This window comes from Pristis pectinata, chromosome 10 (genome assembly GCF_009764475.1).
Source record: "Pristis pectinata isolate sPriPec2 chromosome 10, sPriPec2.1.pri, whole genome shotgun sequence".
In the NCBI taxonomy this organism is placed as follows: Eukaryota; Metazoa; Chordata; class Chondrichthyes; order Rhinopristiformes; family Pristidae; genus Pristis; species Pristis pectinata.
In genome coordinates this window covers 28,216,629-28,236,259 of record NC_067414.1, presented here as the reverse complement: position 1 = coordinate 28,236,259, position 19,631 = coordinate 28,216,629, and the positions used below count along the sequence as shown (strand labels likewise).

General features: G+C 43.2%; 1 protein-coding gene across 1 annotated transcript in view; it reads right to left on the bottom strand.

Moving 5' to 3' along the window:
* The window catches only part of cfap206 (cilia and flagella associated protein 206), a 32,335-nt gene extending 13,528 nt beyond the window's left edge, over positions 1–18,807 (bottom strand). The window contains exons 1-7 of the mRNA XM_052024183.1: positions 18,755–18,807; positions 18,551–18,665; positions 12,003–12,086; positions 8,604–8,694; positions 7,898–8,086; positions 5,655–5,813; positions 2,755–2,969 (exon numbers count right to left, since the gene is read on the bottom strand). Of these exons, the coding sequence (XP_051880143.1) occupies positions 2,755–2,969; positions 5,655–5,813; positions 7,898–8,086; positions 8,604–8,694; positions 12,003–12,086; positions 18,551–18,658 (846 nt within the window). The 5' untranslated portion in view covers positions 18,659–18,665; positions 18,755–18,807. The remainder of the gene's footprint in view (positions 1–2,754; positions 2,970–5,654; positions 5,814–7,897; positions 8,087–8,603; positions 8,695–12,002; positions 12,087–18,550; positions 18,666–18,754) is intronic.
* Between the last annotated feature and the right edge of the window lie 824 nt (positions 18,808–19,631).

The window sequence follows — 19,631 nt, the reverse complement described above, 5'->3', positions numbered from 1 at the left end:
GGTGTGTAGGTGTGTGTGTGTAGGGGGTGTGTGTAGGTGGGGTTGTGTGTGTGTGTGTGTGTGTGTGTGTGTGTGTGTGTGTGTGTGTGTGTGTGTGTGTGTGGGCGTGTGTATATGTATGAGAGTGAGGGGAGTTGAAATTTTAACTGCTACACTGGAAACAGGCAATGGTGCGGCGGTGGGGGGTGGGGCTGAAGCAAATCTGCAAAAGTGATAACCTGTTGGTAAACCACACCAACCTGCCAACTTCCATGCTTAATTTAGGTATACTGGGCAGTGAGCAGGAAAACCCCTCAGGAGAGCCCAGTTCTTTAACAACAATATTAGGAGGTATCTGGGACTTCAACTCAGTGCATACTGATTCCCCAAACTTCCTGGTACTCACCAATAAAATCAAGGCAAAAGTGCTGATCTGATTTCATGACAGACCCCATGGAAGGGTCTGTTCCCAGAAGCTGTGCTGGGACATTGGAGAAAATTTCACTCCCTGAACGTTTGGTGAGGCAGAATCAACAGTAACATATTGCAAAGGAAACCGCAGTGAAAAAAATTTGCAGGGCTAGCACGAAGGAGCAGAGGAATCAAGCTAATTTAAAAGGCCCTCCATTGGCACAATCAGGTGGATGGACTGCTTCCATGCTCATTTGCAGACATTGCAAGACAGGCAATTTGGACAACATTTTGAGTGTTCCTTAAGTGGACCCTTCACTGCCATCAGGGAAAGCTTTGCAAGTTTTGTCCACTTTTTTCATGCCTGTCCCATTTGCATTAATGTGGTAATATTTTGCCCCTCTCTTAAAATTGGTGATACCTTCTATTCCCAACGATGCCACATCTCCTATGTGGAATGCTACTGCACGACCTTCAAAACCAGCTGTGTCGCGAGATCTTCCACGATCTGTTTTGGTAAGCTGCCCACAGGACCTGTGTTTTGCACAGCCAGCTTTTATGCTGAATTAATGTAAACAGAGCTACTAAAGCCTCACACAAAAACTTGTAGGTGAGCCTACAAACCTACCTACCCAGTATTTATCAAAACTTAAAGACTTTACTGAAGTCCATGTAGACTACACACTAAAAATATTTTTTTAGCTAAGCAAACTTCTACTTAAATAATAAATCATGGGTACATAGAAGTTATTTACATCACTTTCAATTGTCACACACACACTGTGATCTAGGTTTACAGTTGCCATAAGCCCTTCCTAGGCTGAAGAATAAATCAGTAGCAAATCTCTTCAAATCAATGTCAATATCACAAGGCAGGACCTGGCAAAAGTAGACTGGGAGCAGCTACTTGCAGGTGGGTCTATATCCAACAGGGGAGTCATTCATAAGTGAAATAAGGAGAGTTCAAGGCCAACATGCTCCCAGTAGGGTGAAAGGTAAGGACAGCAAGTCCAAGGAACACAGGATGTCAAGGGATATTAAGAGTTGGATAAAAAAAAGGAAGCATGTGTCAGACATATGGAACTAAAAATGCAGGGCCCTCAATATAGAAAGTGTAGGGGGATACATTAAAAAAATTGGGACACAAAGAAGGGGCATGAAATATCACTGTCAGATGACATTAAGGAAAATCTCAAAGCATTTTCTAAGTGTATTAAGGACAAGAGGGTAACCAGGGAAAGAGTAGGACCCATTAGGGACCAAAAGACATAGGTATACTTCTCATCTGTATTCACTAAGGAAAAGGACATTGTAATTGTATAATTCAGAGAGAGGGATGGGAACATTTTAGCTCATGTTATCATTAAAAAGGACCATGCTTTAGATTCAAATACCTCTGTTACTGAGCTTATGAAATAGATGATGCGTACTATTATTTACATTGCATATTCTCCGCTTCCGCAATTTGGTTCCTTTGAAATCAACGTGCATGACAAATAGTTATTACTGTAATGCATGTTTAGCATAAGCAACCAAGGACAGATTGCTACCCCACCCAAGTAATTCTGTCATTTGCATTGTTCAAGGGAAAAAAAAGAAATGGCACAACAAAAGTAATCCTTTGTAATTTCTTTATTAAATTACAGGTTTACTTTCCCTCCGTTTCCCCCAACAGGACAGATGTGGGCTTTGCCCCCCCACCACAGCCTAGCCCAGTTTTCTTGATCAGACTAATTATGCACGCAAGATTTCTTGCTGTAGAACATGTACAATTCCAGGAAGACCCCCATCAACTCCCCTCTGAAATACCATCCCCTACCACCCAAACCACACATACATGCACCCTAACCCACCCTCATCCCAACACACACCTGCACAACACACACACTTACCGATGGGGATGCATGAGAAGGAATTTTCTCTGTCTGTCCAGCAGGTGAAGAAGAAATGGGGTAGGACAGCAGTGCAGTTGGTTTTTACTCCAAATTGAGCCACTAGTGGTGATGTGCATATCTCCCCCTACAGCCCAAGCCAGAACTTCAAACCCAAATGGTTTTACAAAAGTTACCACAGATTGTACGGGAGTTGTGGGTTGTGAGGGAGGAGAGAAAGATAAAGAAAAATGGGAGAGAGTGACAGTGACAAGAGACAGAGAGAGGGAGAATTAAGGGTTGTACTACTTTTTCTTTAAAACTGAAAATGTGGAAATACATTTCTTCAGCAACGACAGCATTAGTGCTTCCTAACAAATAACATATGGGATGAACATAGATAGGTACTTGATGGCCAGCACCGAATGCTGGGTCAAAGGGCCTGTTTCCATGCTGTATGACTCTATATGATATGAATCCTTTAATTACTTACCATGATGATGCACAGAAAGACCTCATGCTGCCTCACATTGAATAAAGCCTCCTTCAGCTTATCATGCAGCCCATCTATTTCATAGCACTGTTGCCGACTTTTCTCCAGCCTCTCGATAATAGCCGTGTAGTGATAAACCAATTGCTGAGTAGCTTGCAGCTCAGACTCAACATTTTGTTTGGTTGCTGGCAGGGCTTCATTCAGAATGGCAGGCACTGTTATTGCAAATATATTTTAGTTAGGCAGAGCATTAGACTGTGCAACTAACCTTAAACTGGATTTATAATTGCTGCAATTCAGCCACTCTGATGAAGAATTAGGCAGAAGCAACCATAGGGAGAAGTTAATACACAGTAAAAAGTTGGAAGTAAATCACAGGCTAACTGAAATACCCAAGGATGTTAAAACGATATAACATGCAAAACGCTTCACCACAATACTGTGGCAATTAGAATGTGCACAATTCTCCTGTCCATACTGACACTTATTGATAATTCATATTAACCAAGCCTAATCTTGTAATGTTCATCCTACTACACACAAGGGATGACAATATTCTCTGAGCACTGGAACACTGCATCTGAACTTGATTATGTTTCTTCTGTTGTCCCAGGATGCTCATCAAGAGGCACTCCTAAGCCAAATGGATCGTTTCAAAGCAGTGCTGTACCTGACTGGGACATCTGTCAGGAAAGTGAATCAGACCCTGCACACCAGATTTTCACTTACATCAATTTTATTGGCTCACCACCTGCATCCTTCACCCCCATCCTCACTTCCCTCCTCCTTAGTTTTTCAGACAAGTTTTGTTCCTTCAACTTGTTAGCATTTCTATTACTTGATAGAGACAATCTATAATATTATTCCATGGTACTTGCTCTATCTTTCTTTAATACACCTGGTCCTCTGCAATTCTGGAGGGACCATCCAAAAGTAAAAATATGCCTGTTTCTTCCACAGGAGAGCAAATACTGACTTTGGATTTCTTGGTGCTTGCTTCCACATCTCTCCACTTTCTATGCTATATAAGTCCTTAAGGTTTCCAGCTCACAGGTCCATCCAATCAGACCACCACAACTCCCACCCCAGAACCTTAGTCCAACTGGCCAATTGCCGTTCTGGCCAATCCTCTCCCCAACATTGATTATGTATGCCTGAATATCTGACCTGACCATTCCAAAATCTCCACTTGATTCTAATGCCAGATGCTCTTCAATGCTCTGGTCCCCATTTCAAGCCAATCACTTCCAGCCATGATTCACAGCCCACCTGATGAAAAGGCCTCTTGTTGTTCTTTCGCTCATAACCTCTTGGGCCCTGCATGCCACAGAAATTCACTGCTGAAGTCCTCATGGAAAACAACAGAGGATTATATAGGAATGCAAATGATATAACAGCATAAAAACAGGTCATTCGACCCAACTAGTCCATGCTGGCATTTATGCACTTAGCCACTTGTACTTTCCTCACATGCTTCAGAATACAGAATTGTCATTCCATGCTTCGGAATACTGTTTTATTCCCTTCTCCCTTATATGCTTACCTAGCCACCTCTTAAATGACAACCACCTCCTGGTTACAAGTTCCACATTCTAACATTTCTTTGGGTAAACAAATTTCTTCTGAATTCCCTATTGGATTTTTTAATGCTTATCTTATACTGATGGCACCCTAGTAATGCCCTTTCCCACAAGTGGAAACATTCTCTCTGTATCACACTATCAAAATCATTTGTTATTGTGTCACCACTTGGCCGCCTATTCTCAAGAGAAAAGAGATCCAGTCTGTTCACTTTTCTTGATTTGCAGACCTGGTTATCTTCCTTGTAAATCTCCTTTGGACCTTCTTCAGTGCCTCTATTTCCTTTTCATAATATGGTGATCAGAATTGTACACAGAATTCCAAGTGTGGTCTTACCATGTCTCAATAGAGGTTTAGCATAATTATCCTACATTTCAATTCTGTCTCTCCAGAAACTAACACTGGTGTTTGGCTGCTTTCTTCATGGTCTTACGAACCCATAGTACATCTTTTAATGATTGGTGTATTTGTAATCTGAGAATCCTTTGTACTTAGATTTGCACTTTCCAAGTGATACTGTATGTGACATGTGAATGGTCTCTTTCCACACTGGAATAAGTTTTTTTATTTTAAATGCACATCACAATACTCATCACATCATCATCAACCAATGTCATGTTCACTTGTTCCATTCCCTGGTAAATACCAAAATGAAATGAAGATTTAATACTTCTGCTATCTCTCTGTCATTACCTGTAATGGTCCTGTCCTTCCCTTAATGGACCTATTCCCAATCTTCCTTTTTTATGATGTGTCAGTAAAATAGTTTACTATTTTGTTTTATGTTCTTTGATAACTTAGCTTCACTTCATAGTTCCTTCCACCTTCTAATTGTTTTAACCTCTCCAAATTCTTTTTGTATTTTGTCTCATCATGGAACTCCTCTGTTGTCTATAAACAATGCATGCCTTTTACTTTAGTCCCAATTGATTATTCATCCATGGAGTCTCAAGCTTTTCATTATCTGAAGTCTTGCAAATGGAAATGAATGCTGGGCAATCAATGGTGAATATCCCCACTTTGACATTATGAAGAAGGGAAGGTAATTGAGAAAGGATTTGAAGATGGTTGTGCTCCAGTCCCTGAGGAATACCTGCAGTGATATCCTGGGGCTAGGATAATTAACCTCCAACCATGTCAACCCATGCTGCCAGATGCTATATTACAGAAAGAAGTTTCAAAATGAAATTGGGTAAAATATTTACTCACTGATATTCAAAGAATGTAATTTCAAGGATTGTATTCACTTAACCATTAATAATTAGTTTAGAAATGAAGAAGTCACAAAGGTGTTCTGAAATGTGTTTCACAAGACTTACAGTCATCAATGCCCTCGCCACCCTTCTTGCAGTTTTTGTTGAACAGTCGGATGCCAGTGACAATCATGCTTAGTTCATTCAGCTGCCGTTCCTTGTCCTTTTTTGTGAGGGCAAGAAAGGTACCCAGTTCTGTCTGTGGAAAGACACTTTGCAGAGCAGCTACAAGAAGTGAAAAAAGTGCAAAATGCAAAATAAGACCACAATATTTCATAGTTTTAAAGAAAAATGTACACATGATAATCTTGGACAAAACACAGTGCCTCCTCAATCTTCGAATTTTAAACATTTAGATTTTGCAGGTGGTCTCCCCTCCCCCTCCAAGAAAGTCTAAGATTTATAATTATTATAGTCCAATGGCTTTCTGCAGTAACTGACTACCTACTTTTTTGATAATTATGCATATATAATCGGTTCCAGGAGTACATCAGCAATCAGAAAGTAATTTCTCACAATTACTTTGACTTGGTTAAATTGCACTTTGCTGAGAGGTAATTTCAATGTGCAGTCTGCTGGAAAGAGGAGGAATCTGATTTGATTGGTCAATGTCAATTATGTCACTAATAATGTTACAGAGGTAGCATGGACCAATCTGATAGCCAGGAGGAACTCTAGGTTTTTGCATTCATTCAGACACTAAAATAATCTTAATTACTATGGTGTAAAGAAAAACGTGGGTAATCTTACATGGAAACCACACCACTCAGGAAACGTCAGCCTATCTTTTCAAGCACCACCTAGTCCCAACTGGAGTGACAAGCTTATTCCTTTTGCTAAATCTGTGAATCACCTTCGGGACACTACTCTCACATGATTTCACTCCTCCATGTCCCAATGAGGGCAATATATTTTGGTTAAGAGCTACCCCTTCTGCTACACACACACACACACACACACACACACACACACACACACACACACACACACACAATTTGAATGCATCTTAAAGTCCTATTCTTGCTTTTACTCTCAATGTAAATGTTGCTTCTTGTTGTCATTGTTCACTGATTAGGGTTAATTTCCATAAACATTCCAAAGCCATTCATGGTTACATCTCCAAGCTATCCTGACCTTCAGGGTTTGCATGAGACAAACAAGGGAGATATGGCCAATAAGCATACACTTACTCCAAGACCAGAAGTCTGCACACTTTAGTACATCTCAGTGATTGCTTGGACTGAATGCAATAGTGCTGAAGTTTAGTCAATGTTCTATTTGACTCTCAGTTGGGCTTCAAAGCTTGCATCTTGGCCAATCCCAATACCACAGACTCTTAATACACATTCCAAAGCGCTCAGCTTCAACATTAACTGATTCTTAATTCCACCTCATCAAGATTGATGCTGAAATTGTCAGCTGTTCTTTCACCTCAGTTTGAGTGTCAATGTTCTCCACATCACTGCCCTAAGTTCCACATCTGCATGAATAACAATTTCAAAGCTCTTTCAATTCTACACTCTATTTCATAATCCTGTCCATTGGTATTGGTTTATTATTGTCACTTGTACTGACGTACAGTGAAAAAACTTGTCTTGCATACCATTCGTACAGATCAATTCATTACACAGTGCATTGAGGTAGTACAGGGTACAGACAATAACAGAATACAGAGTAAAGTGTCACAGCTACAGGGAAGTGCATTGCATGTAGACAAAAAGGTGCAAGGTCATAACAAGGTAGATTGTGAGATCAAGAGTCCATCTCATCATATAAAGGAACCGTTCAATAGTTTTATCGCAGTGGGATAGAAGCTGTCCTTGAGCTTGGTGGCATGTGCCCTCAGGCTCCAGTATCTTCTGCCTGATGCATATATCTTTGAAATGCTGTTTGCAAATCCTTCTACCTGGCCATTTTTCATCCCTCTTTTAAAAATTATTGCTTGCCAGCTCTGGCTCCACCCCTTCCCCTCACGTCTTTATACTGGTTATCTCCCCTGTCTTTCAATTCAGATGATGGATCTCAACTCCAAACATCGACTGTCCATTTCTCTCCACAGATGCTGCCTGACCCGCTAGGTTCCTCCAGCAGTTTGTTCTTTACTCCACATTCCAGCACCTGCAGTCTCTTTTGTCTCTCAAAAGGTACCTCTTTGGCCATGTTCTCAGTTACCATCTTTGACACACATCCCACCATTAATTTTCATGACAAAATGCTTGGAGGTGCTTTACATTAAAGCATTATACAGTGCAAGTTTTTTTATTGTGGTTATTACATGTTAAAATGTGAAGAGAAATCAAATCACCTACCAGTTGCTTCTCTTACTACACTTATGTCAGTGGGGGAGCCAAGGCCAGAATGGAGCAGGACGTAGCTGACGACTTTACGGTACAGACATTCCAATTCTTCTCGTGCCCTCGCACGGCAATCTGTGATTTCTCTGCGCACAGGAGCCAGTCTAGACTCCAAGACACAACGATGCTCTGCGAGGAATTCCGCTGTGTGGTGAAGCAATAAAAATGATTGCCATTTCTCAAATCCCTCAAACGTTCAGGCTATACATAGAACCAACACTTGGGATTTTGCATTAACATTTTTCCTGGTTCAATTAATTGACACAGAGAGAAAATACGGTCATTAATTTGTGATAATCTGAGTGACCAGGGCTATTTAAGATGCTGCATATAGTTATTTCCCTTGTGTTTGCAGGTGGACTAGAGTAATATCTTCCATCTTATTTCCCTTAAGTATCTATCAAATAAAGGACCCTGTCACAGCATCCAGACAATATTGTGTATATCATGTATTTTCTAGCTGGGCATAAGGTGAGCTTCAGTTACAACTTTCCTGGTTCAAAGACTCAGTGAAGTCAGAAGTACAAATGGTGAGGTCCAGGAATGCTGAAAGAGTTGAAGAGATGCACAAAGATATGTCTAGAAGTTGGACTGTGCATTATTTGTCTTCCTGAAAAACTTGATACTGTTTTTCTCAATAAAGATAACTGGGGAAACTAACCTCTACTTGTGTAATTCAGATCAAAATATATTTGCATCTTGATCGTGTCAAGAGATGGCCGATCTGCTTCAAGCAATCTGTCCACACAAACCTGGAAAATATATGTTGGTGAAAGTTTGTTTAAAAAAAATCTGAAGGAAAAAAAACATTGAACAGAATAATCATTTTGGGTCAAAATATTGAAGGCTCCATCTGTAAATTCTTCATATGTGCTCTGTGCAGACAAGGCTAGATTTTATGAGCATGAAGGGACATATATGCAGGGAGATTGCAGAAAGTTGCAAGAATAATAGGGTTGTCATAGTAGGGGATTTTAACTTTCCTAATATAGACTGGGACTGCCATAGTGCTAAGGGCTTAGAGAGGTGGAATTTGTTAAGTGTGTTCAGGAAAGTTTCCTCAGGCAACATATAGAAGGCCCTATTAGGGAGAGAGCAAAGCTTGACCTACTCTTGGGAAATAGGGCAGGGCAAGTGACTGAGGTGTCAGTGGAGGAGCACTTTGGGACCAGTGATCATAGTTTTATTAGTTTTAAATTAGTTTTGGGAAGGGACAGATCTGGTCCAAAAGTTAAAGTTTTAAATTGGGGCAAGGCAAATTTTGATGGTATTGGACAGGAACTTGCAAAAGTTGATTGGAGTAGGTTGTTTGCCGGTGAAGAGATGTCTGGCAAATGGGAGGCTTTTAAAAGTGAGATAAAGAGAGTTCAAGGTCTGTATGTTCCTGTTAGCGTGAAGGGCAAGGCTGGCAGGAGTAGGGAACACTGGATCATGAGAGATACTGACAGCTGCGATCAAGTGCATCCCTGGAGGAGTATAGGGAATGCAGGAATATACTTCAGAAGAAAATCGGAAGGAGAAAAAGAGGGCATGAGATAGCTTTGGCAGAGAAGATTAAGAAGAATCCAGAGATTTTATGAGAATATTCAGGGAAAAACGGTAAATACTTCTGTTCACCACATCATGATCCTCCTTTCTGACTGACCAATAGAAATATCATTAGGAGTTGCATACCAGAAAAAAGGAGGGGCACTCCTCATAACTCCTAAACTCCAATAAAAGGCACACAGGGTGCAAAGGAGGAGGTTTCCCTGAATGTGATTGTGAAGGCCCAATTCGGTGGAAAAGGTTTCAGGAACCATAAAGTAGCCCATGATGATATTAATTCAACGGCGTAGTTACATTTGATGGTCAAATCCTATGTTATTTGCAATGCTTAATCCTGCACAGCAGGGCACACCACAACACAAATCATTCCTTTACTCAAGTTCCTAAATGATCCTTCTACTCAAAGCAGCCAATTGGCACACCCAAATGGACTGTATCAACTGTGCAGTGACACATGGTGATCATTGCACACTGGCCCCATCATCTCAATGACCCCTCTCGTGAGAATCTGCACGAGATGGGTGAGCAGGGCATGCGGGTTATAAAACTGAACATGCTGGAAACCTGAAATAAATGCAGAAAAGCTATAAACATTCATCAGGTCAGGCAGCATCTGTGGAGACAGAAGCAGTTAACATTTCAGGTCTAAGACCCTTGCAGAATGTTCTGATGATGTGAAATGTTAACTTTCTTCCTACCTACAGGTGCTGCCTGACTTGCTGAGTGTTTCTAGCATTATCTGTTTTTATTTTAGAAAAGGCTAGCACTTGTCTTATTTAGATCAGAGAGAAGGGAAAAACAGTACTTATGAATCAATTGGTAGTAATCTACCATTGGGAAGTTGACTCTCAGCTTATTAGCAAGACAAAGCCCATTGCTGAGTCTGTCCAATTGTGAAAAATTTAATTGAAAAATCACTTCCTGCCATATTTCTTTGAGAGCTCCTCAAGCTCTGCCCTGGGCTTAAGGGCTGTCAAAAGAACTGAATGCTTGTGAATGTCTTGTTAGAATATTAAATGGCAATAAATAAAGAACTTAAAACACAAGGAAACTAATTAACAATTAAATTAAGGATAGGAAATTAGCTTGTTCCTGTTTATCCCTCTCCAGCCAATTTTCTCGATTAAAATTTAACTTTGGACAGATACTTGGATGGGAAAGGTGTAAAGGGATCAGGCCTAATGCAGGCAGAAGAGATTAACTTAGATAGGGATCACAGTCGGCATGGATGAGTTTAAACATACAATATAGAACAGTGCAGCACAGGATCAGGCCCTTTGGCCCATGATGTTTTACCAAACTAATTACACTAGTAATTAAAAACCTACTAAATTAGTCCTTTCTGTCTACACAAGTCCATATCCTTCCATTCTCAGCATATTCATGTGCCTAAGAGTTAGGATGGAGGACACGTTTCCATGCCGTACAATCCTATGACTCTAAAATGAATGACCTATTAGAGACTTGGGCAGGTTTAGTGTGTAAACTTCCCAGGCACAAGGAGTCTAATGCTTGACAGAAGTCATCTCATCAGCAGCTGTGTGGAAGTCTTGGACTTCCATTTTTGTTCAGGAGTCCTAAATCTCTGCACAGTTAGATAGGTAAAAGCTTTAATCATAAGATTATTGTGACCATCCACAAGGCTCATTATTAGCATTGCCAATGATCTTGTATTTTACAGGACTTCCTGTATATGAACAAAAGTTGCCTGTTCCATATATCGTTGAAATGGAATTCTCCCTCCTAAAACCAACAGTGGCCATAACAGTAGGGGCTGGGGATCCCCAGAACAGTCACAGTTCTTTAACAGGAGCAGTTAGAGAAAGCATCACCTAGTTTACCCTAAAGTCCTGTGTACGTGGTGGCCAGGAGGAGTGCTGTGGAGGATGTGACTGAAGGCGAGTTAAAAACTTAATTTGCTCTACTGTTCCTGGTCCTCACGGCCCACTTGTTATCGGCCTGGAGCCCGGCTGTATCTGGGCCTGGCACCAGGGATTAGTGTGTGCCTGGATAGATCTCCCTCTGATAATAACTGCAATTTTAAGAAGTTCTTTTGAAGATCCTGTATTATATTTTGTTTTACTTCTTCCACTTATTTAATAAAATTACACTTCATGTCTATTGTTACAGGAGTCACAGAGCCTGTGCTGCTCCCAGAATCTTCTGAGGCTTCTTGTGATAGTCCTGCTCACAATAAGCCCTGGCAGCAACCTGTCCCTGATGGATACCTTGCCCTACGGTAGCTACCTGGTCAACTCTGCTGGAGCTGGAATAGATGTGAAAAGGAAACAGCATTTTGGACTCGGCCACGGCTAGTCCTAAAGTAGAATGGATCATCACCAGTCACCGATTATGTTCACATGAGAAAGATCAACAAAAGTGATGAGGGAAGAGGAAGCAGAAAGATTTCCCGCTTTGGGAGAAGAAAATAACACAAGTAAAACATAAGTGGATAACAAAGCAATTCCTGTTAGTCGCTGCAGGGGCAATGTTAGTGGATATTAATGATTACCGTGATGAGCTTGTGCACATCGGTCTTTGTGAGTCTTCTATCCACATTGAACTCATATCTTGGATCCAGAACAACAGCTTTAACCTGTTTGAAAACATATTTACTGTTCAACTTCAGGTCTTGCATCTTTATTCATATGGGATATTTTCTCTATATATCAGTTTTTATTTTCCCTTATGTTAGATTTTAAAAAGTAAGCCTCTTAATAAAGTAAATAAGTATTTGTACATAACTTTAAGAAAAACAATCTCACTGGATTAAATGAGCATCTCCAGCGCTCAGCTTTCCCAGGAGTGCATTCCCATCATGTTCTTACAGAAATATGCACAGAGAGCTCTTGTTTTAAAATTCCAAGTATAACATCCCAAGATGACTTGGCAGTGAATGCACCATCCGGTCCGCTACAAGATATAGAGTTAAGGAAGGTCCTGGATTTGTTCTGCAAGTCTAACCTTGCAAAGATTAGAGCCTAACGATTGATGTCAGTCCTTTGCAATCTTACTTGACATGAGGAAAATAGAATTTGAGTTCTCTGATTCACCTGGTAACTAAAGGGCTGGAGCATTAGAAGTTTAAGAGCGTGGCAGGTAGGACAGAACTCTGTCTTCCTACTTAGATTACATAGCTGTCAACAGGAAAATTAAAGGAAAATAAAGATCATAAAATTGGTTTATAAATAATTCCTTTGCTTCAGATATTTACAGATAAGTAACACATCAGTAACACACTGAACTGGAGGGGAACCAATATCCTGGCAGGGAGGGTTGCTAATGCTACTGGGGAAGGTTTAAACTAGCTTCACAGGGGGATGGGAACCGGAACAACAGGTCAGTAAGTTAGGAAACGGGCAGGAGGGCTGATGTCAGGGAATGTAGTATTAGGCAGATTCCTAATGACAAATGTGATGGGACGAATGGTTTGACGTGTTTGTACTTTAATGCTAGGAGTATTATGGGCAAGAGTGATGAACTTAGAGCATGGATCAGTACATGGAACTATGACGTTGTGGCCATTACAAAGACTCGGTTGAGGAAGGGACAGGAATGGATGATCGATGTACCAGGGTTTCGAAGTTTTAAGAAGAATAGAGAGGGGGTAAAAGAGGAGGAGGAGTTGCAATACTAATTAGAGATAACTTTTCAGCTGCACTCCGGGGAGACATAATGGAGTGCTCGGACACATAGAGTCTATGTGGGTAGGACTCAGGAATAGGAAGGGTACAGTCACTCTCTAGGGGATGTACTATAGACCTCCCAATAGCCACTGGGACATTGAGGAACAGATGTGCAAACAGATTAGGGAAATGGGTAAAAATTACAGGGTTGTGGTCACGGGAGACTTCAACTTCCCTATATAAATAGGAACCTTTTTAGTGCAAGGGGGTTAGATGGGGCAGAATTTGTTAGATGTATCCAGGAGGGGTTCTTAAATCAACATGTTGACAGTCCAACAAGGGGAGAGACTATTCTGGACCTGGTGTTGGGTAATGAGCCTGGCCAGGTGACTCACCTATCAGTGGGTGAGCAATTGGGGAACAGTGAACATAGCTCATTAACTTTCAGGATAGCTATAGATAAGGGTAGGTATGGGGCTAGTGGGAGGGTTTTAAATTGGAGCAGGGCTAATTATGAAGGCACACGGCAGGAACTAGGTAGAGTAAACTGGGAACACCTTTTTGCTGGCAAGTCCAAGTCGAGCATGTGGAAAGGGTTTAAGGATCAAATACATAGGGTACAAAATAGGTATGTCCTGGTTAAAAGAAAGGACATGAATGGGAAAATAAGGGAGCCTTGGATGTCCAGAGAAGTGATGAACTTAGTCAAGAAGAAAAAGGACAAGTATGTAGAGCATCAGAAGCTAGGATCAGACAGAGCACGTGAGGACTAAAAAGAAGCTAGAAATGGACTCAAGAAAGGAATTAGGAAAGCCAGGAGGGGCCATGAAAAGTCCTTCGCAAGTAGAATTAAGGAGAATCCAAAGGCATTCTATACCTACGTCAGGAATACGAGGATAATGAGGCAAAGGGTAGGACCACTTAAGGATAACGAAGGGAATCTATGTTTGGATGCAGAGGATGTGGGTGAGGTTCTGAATGAGTATTTCTCTTCAGCATTTACCCAGGAAAGGGACATGCAGGACGCAGAAATTGGAACTGATGGCGGAAACATGTTAGGGCATTTAGAGGTCAAGGAGGAGGTAGTGTTAGGTCTCCTAAACAGTATTAAGGTGGATAAGTCTCCCTGGCCTGATGGGATATACCCCAGGTTGCTGAGGGAGGCAAGAGAGGAAATTGCTGGGGCCTTGACCAGTGTCTTTGTGTCCTCTTTGACCACGGGTGAGGTCCCAGAGGACTGGCGAGTGGCTAATGTTGTTCCTCTATTTAAGAAAGGAACAAGGGAAAATCCGGGGAACTATAGACCAGTGAGTCTCACGTCAGTTGTAGGGAAATTGCTGGAGAAAATTCTTCGAGATAGGATATACAAGCAACTGGAATCCAATGGCTTGATTAGGGAAAGCCAGTATGGCTTTGTGCGGGGCCAGTCGTATCTTACTAAATCTGGTTGAATGTTATGACAAGGTGACGAGAGAGATTGATGAAGGTAGAGCTGTGGGTGTCATCTATATGGATTTCAGTAAGGCATTTGACAAGGTCCCACATAATTGGTTAATCGAGAAAGTTCGGATGCATGGGGTCAGTGCAGAATTGGCTGTGTGGATCCAGAACTGGCTTGCCCGTAGAAGACAGAGGGTGGTGGTTGAAGGGACTTAGTCGGGCTGGAGGCCTGTGAGTAGTGGTGTTCCACAGGGATCTGTACTGGGACCTCTGCTGTTTGTGATGTACATAAATGACCTGGATGAGTACATTGATGGATGGGTTAGTAAGTTTGCAGACGATACCAAGACTGGTGGAGTTGTGAATAGTGTAGAAGACTGGTGACGCATACAGCGTGATATCGATCATTTGCAGATGTGAGCAGAGAAATGGCAGATGGAGTTTAACCTGAATAAATGTGAGGTGTTGCACCTTAGTAGGACTAATGTCAAGAGGCAGTACACTCTTAAGGGCAAGTCCCTTAACAGTGTTGAAGAGCAGAGAGACCTTGGGGTGCAAGTCCATAACTCATTGAAAGTGGCTCCCACATTCCAAAGACGTACGGGTTAGGAAGTTGTGGGCATGCTGTGTTGGCAACGGAAGCATGGCGACACTTGCGAGCTGCCCCCAGAACACTCTATGCAAAAGATGCATTTCACTGTGTGCTTTGATGTACATGTGTTTAATAAAGATATCTTATCTCTCTTATCTTATCGTACAGGTAGACAGGGTGGTTAAAAAGGCTTATGGAATGCTTGCATTTATTAACTGAGGTATTGAGTATAGGAGTCAAGTTGTTATGGTGCATCTCTATAGAACTCTGGTTAGGCTGCATTTAGAGTATTGCGTGCAATTCTGGTCACCTCACTATAGGAAGGATGTCGAGGCTTTAGAGAGGGTGCAGAGGAGGTTTACTAGGATGCTGCCTGGATTAGAAGGCATGTGCTATCAGGAGAGGCTGGACAAATTTGGGCTCTTTTCTCTGGAGCAGCAGCAGCTGAGGGGTGATCTGTTAAAAGTGTAAACAATTATCAGGGGCATAGATAGGGTGGACAAGCAATATCTTTTTCCCCCATTATTGAGCGATCCAATACCAGAGGGCATGCATTTAAGGTGAGAGAGGGTAGGTTCAGAACAGACGTGAAGGGTAGATTTTTTAATGATAGAATGCGTCGCCTGATAGGGTGGTGGAGGCAAATTCACTGGGGGCTTTTAAGAGGGCCTTGGATGGGCACATGAATGAGAGGAAAATAGAGGGATATGGGCATTTTGTAGGTAGGAAGGATTAGCTATGTTGGCACAACATTATGGGCCGAAGGGCCTGTTCTGTGCTGTACTGTTCTATGTTCTATTTAGTGACAGTGTATGTGTGAACATTTTGCATGGAACAAATTAACAAGGTTGCTCTGAGTAAAAATATAATTTTTTTGGAGCACAAGAAGAGAATAATCCCACATGGCCTCTCAAACCTATTCTGCCATTCAACTGGATCACTGCTGATCTGCAGCTCAACTTCCTTCATCCACCTTTGATTCATATATTTTGACAGACTTAAAACAATCTCAAAGCTTGAAAATTTCAATTAAATATATTGACAAACTTTTGGGGGAAAGATTTTTAGATTTCTATTTACTTTTGATTGAAAATAAATGGATTCCCCCTTTGGTTGGCCTACTTCTATTTCTAAGATTGTTCTGGGTGACCCCACCAGTGAAAATAGCTTCCCTGGGCAACTGGGCTGAGATCACAGACAGAGTTCAGCTCTGATCTACCAGAAGCACCAGAGCTTTATTATCAGCTTACAGTGACGGGATTTCTGAACAGGTCTGCTGCACCCCCTTCTGTATGTTTTCCAAAATATGGAAGGGATGGCTCAATTTAGTCAGCCCAGCATGAAACTTGTGCACAAGCTCTCAGCCTTCATCATGCCTACTGCCCACAGTGGAACATACTGAGAGCATCAAGCAGGTTGAGAGCATCGGTAGCAGGTCCTTGATCAATGGGGAATGCAAACGTTCTCTCACATCTTGCACCAGTTGTGCAAAGATTCTGTTTCTTTTTGATTAGAAAGATGGATTTTGCATTGTTGAAAAGAGTACGGAAAACTTGCTACAAAGGAGACTATTTCAAAATTGACAAGGCCATATGTAAACACACAGGATCGCACCCTCCATGGATGAGGAGTTTGTCTTCTGAAGAAACATTGAGCAGAATGGGCCTATACTTGAGTTTAATGAGAGGTGATTGCACTGAAACATGTAAGATTCCGAGGAGGCATAGCAGGTTAGAGGCCGTGAGGATATCCTCCCTGGTGGAGATGTCCAGAAGGAGAGACACATTCTCAGGAAAAGGCATCAACTATTTAAGACTGAGATGAGGAGTAACATCTTCTCTCAAGGAGTTGTAATCATTTAATTCTATACACTACACAGCTGTGGATGCTGAGTTGTACAGCACACTCGAGACCAAGATAAATAGATTTTAAACCAAAGGGGAATCTGATTTTATGGAAATCTGGCAGGAAGGAGGATTTGAGAGGATAGTTATTTAAAACTGAGGTGCATAGGAATTTCTTCTCACATAAGGTGGTGAATCTCTGGAATTCTCTTACCTCGAAGTGTTATGGAGGCTAGATCACCAGAGATATTTAAAGTGGAGGATGATAAATATTTATGGAGAAGGGTACATATTTGGAAAAAGCGCTATGGGGATACGGCGACAGAAGTTGAGGCCTGGGGCAGATCGCCTATGATCCAATTGAATGATGGGATAGGCTTGGAGGGGTCAGGTAGTCTACTCCTGCTCTTGGAGACACAAGAGATTCTGCAGATGCTGGAATCAGGAGCAATATACAAAAAATGCTGGAGGAACTCAGCAGGTCAGGCAGCATCTATTGAGGGAAATAAACGGTTGACGGTTCGGGCCGACACCCTTCATCAGGACTGGAAAGGAAGAGGGCAGAAGCCAGAATAAGAAGGTGGGGTGGATGGGGAGGGGCACACGCAGGCAGAGGATAGATGAGTTCAGGTGATAGGCAAGTCCAGGTGATGGGGGAAGGCAGGTGGGTGGGGGTGGGGGCGGGGAAGATGTAATAAACTGAGATGTGATAGGTAGAAGAGGCAAAGGGCTGAAGAAGAAGGAATCCAGTAGAAGAAGGCAGTGGACCATGGAATAAAGGATGGGGGAGGGGAGGAGAGGAGATGGGCACGTCATCAAGGCAGGGGAAGGGAGCCACAGGAATAGGGAAAGACAAAGGGGGCGGAGACGACGGGGGCGGAGAGTCAGGGGAGAGACGGGGGGGGGAGAGACGGGGGGGGGGGAGAGACGGGGGGGGGGGGGAGAGACGGGGGGGGGGGAGAGACGGGGGGGGGGGAGAGACGGGGGGGGGGAGAGACGGGGGGGGGGGAGAGACGGGGGGGGGGAGAGACGGGGGGGGGGAGAGACGGGGGGGGGGAGAGACGGGGGGGGAGAGAGACGGGGGGGAGAGAGACGGGGGGGGAGAGACGGGGGGGGGAGAGACGGGGGGGGGAGAGACGGGAGGGGGGGAGAGACGGGAGGGGGGAGAGACGGGAGGGGGGAGAGACGGGAGGGGGGAGAGACGGGAGGGGGGAGAGACGGGGGGGGGAGAGACGGGGGGGGGAGAGACGGGGGGGGAGAGACGGGGGGGGAGATACGGGGGGGGGAGACGGGGGGGGGTGAGAACGGGGGGGGGAGACGGGGGGGGGAGAGACGGGGGGGGGGAGAGACGGGGGGGGGGGGGGGGGGGGGGGGAGAGACGGGGGGGGGGGAGAGACGGGGGGGGGGGAGAGACGGGGGGGGGGGGGGGAAGAAAACTCCTGCTCTTCATCAGCCATAATCTACTGAATGACACTGCAAACTCAAGAGTCCGCCAAACCTACTCCGACTTCTAATTTCATTGTTCTTATCAGGATACAATTAACCTTGCCGCACTCACCATGAATGCCACAAGGGTGTCGGAGATGGAGTGTCCTCTATCAGCGCACTCCTGGGCGATTTCCCGGATTATATTCTTAATAACACATTCCGCCTGTGTCAGATCCATTTTGGAGCTTCAGAAAAAAGATAAAGAGTACGAACGATTAGTTCTGGCTCGCACTCCTGGCACCCAGCTACTCAGTACCTGCTTTAATACACTCACTACGAGCTCAGGCGGCTCCTTCGCCGGCTTCCACACACCGCGGCCCCGCGATGTTGTTCAATGTAACTCTTCGGTTACCTTGGAGACAGACACCCAACGACTATCCTGATTGGACAACGACGCAGAACGTCATCACAGCTCTGAAGAGCGTGTTTCCATTTAAACATGGTAATAGTGGTCTTCTGGTTGTAGTTGGTGGTTTTGTATTCTCAACCCTGTATTGCGCTTAACACTTGTTGAATATAAAAGCGAAGAACTGCTGATGCTATAAATCTGAAATAAAGCAAAACAGTCCTGGAAATACTAAGCAGGGTCAGACAGCATCCGTGGAAAGGGTAATAGAGTTAATGTTGGAAATATCAGAAAAGAGTTATGTCTTAAACTGCAGAGACCTACCCCAGATATTCTCTCTCCTCTCCACTTCCAGCGGGCAGAAGATACAAAAGCTTGAGAACACGTACCACCAGGTTCAAGGACAGCTTCTATCCCACTGTTATAAGACTCCTGAATGGATCTCTTGTACAACAGGAAACAATCTCTCAATCTACCTCGTCATGGCCCTTGCGCCTTATTTGTCTACCTGCTCTGCAATTTCTCTGTAAATGCAATACCACATTCTGCATTCTATTACTGCTTTTCCTTTTGTCCTACCTCAATGTACTTACTTAAATTTTTTAAAATTTTATTTACAGCGTGGTAACAGGCCCTTCCGGCCCAACGAGTCCGCGCCGCCCATTTTAAACCCAAATTAACCTACCCGTACGTCTTTGCAATGTGGGAGGAAACCGGAGCACCCGGAGGAAACCCATGCAGACACGGGAGAATGTACAAACTCCTTACAGACAGCGATGGGAATCAAACCCCAATCGCTGTATGT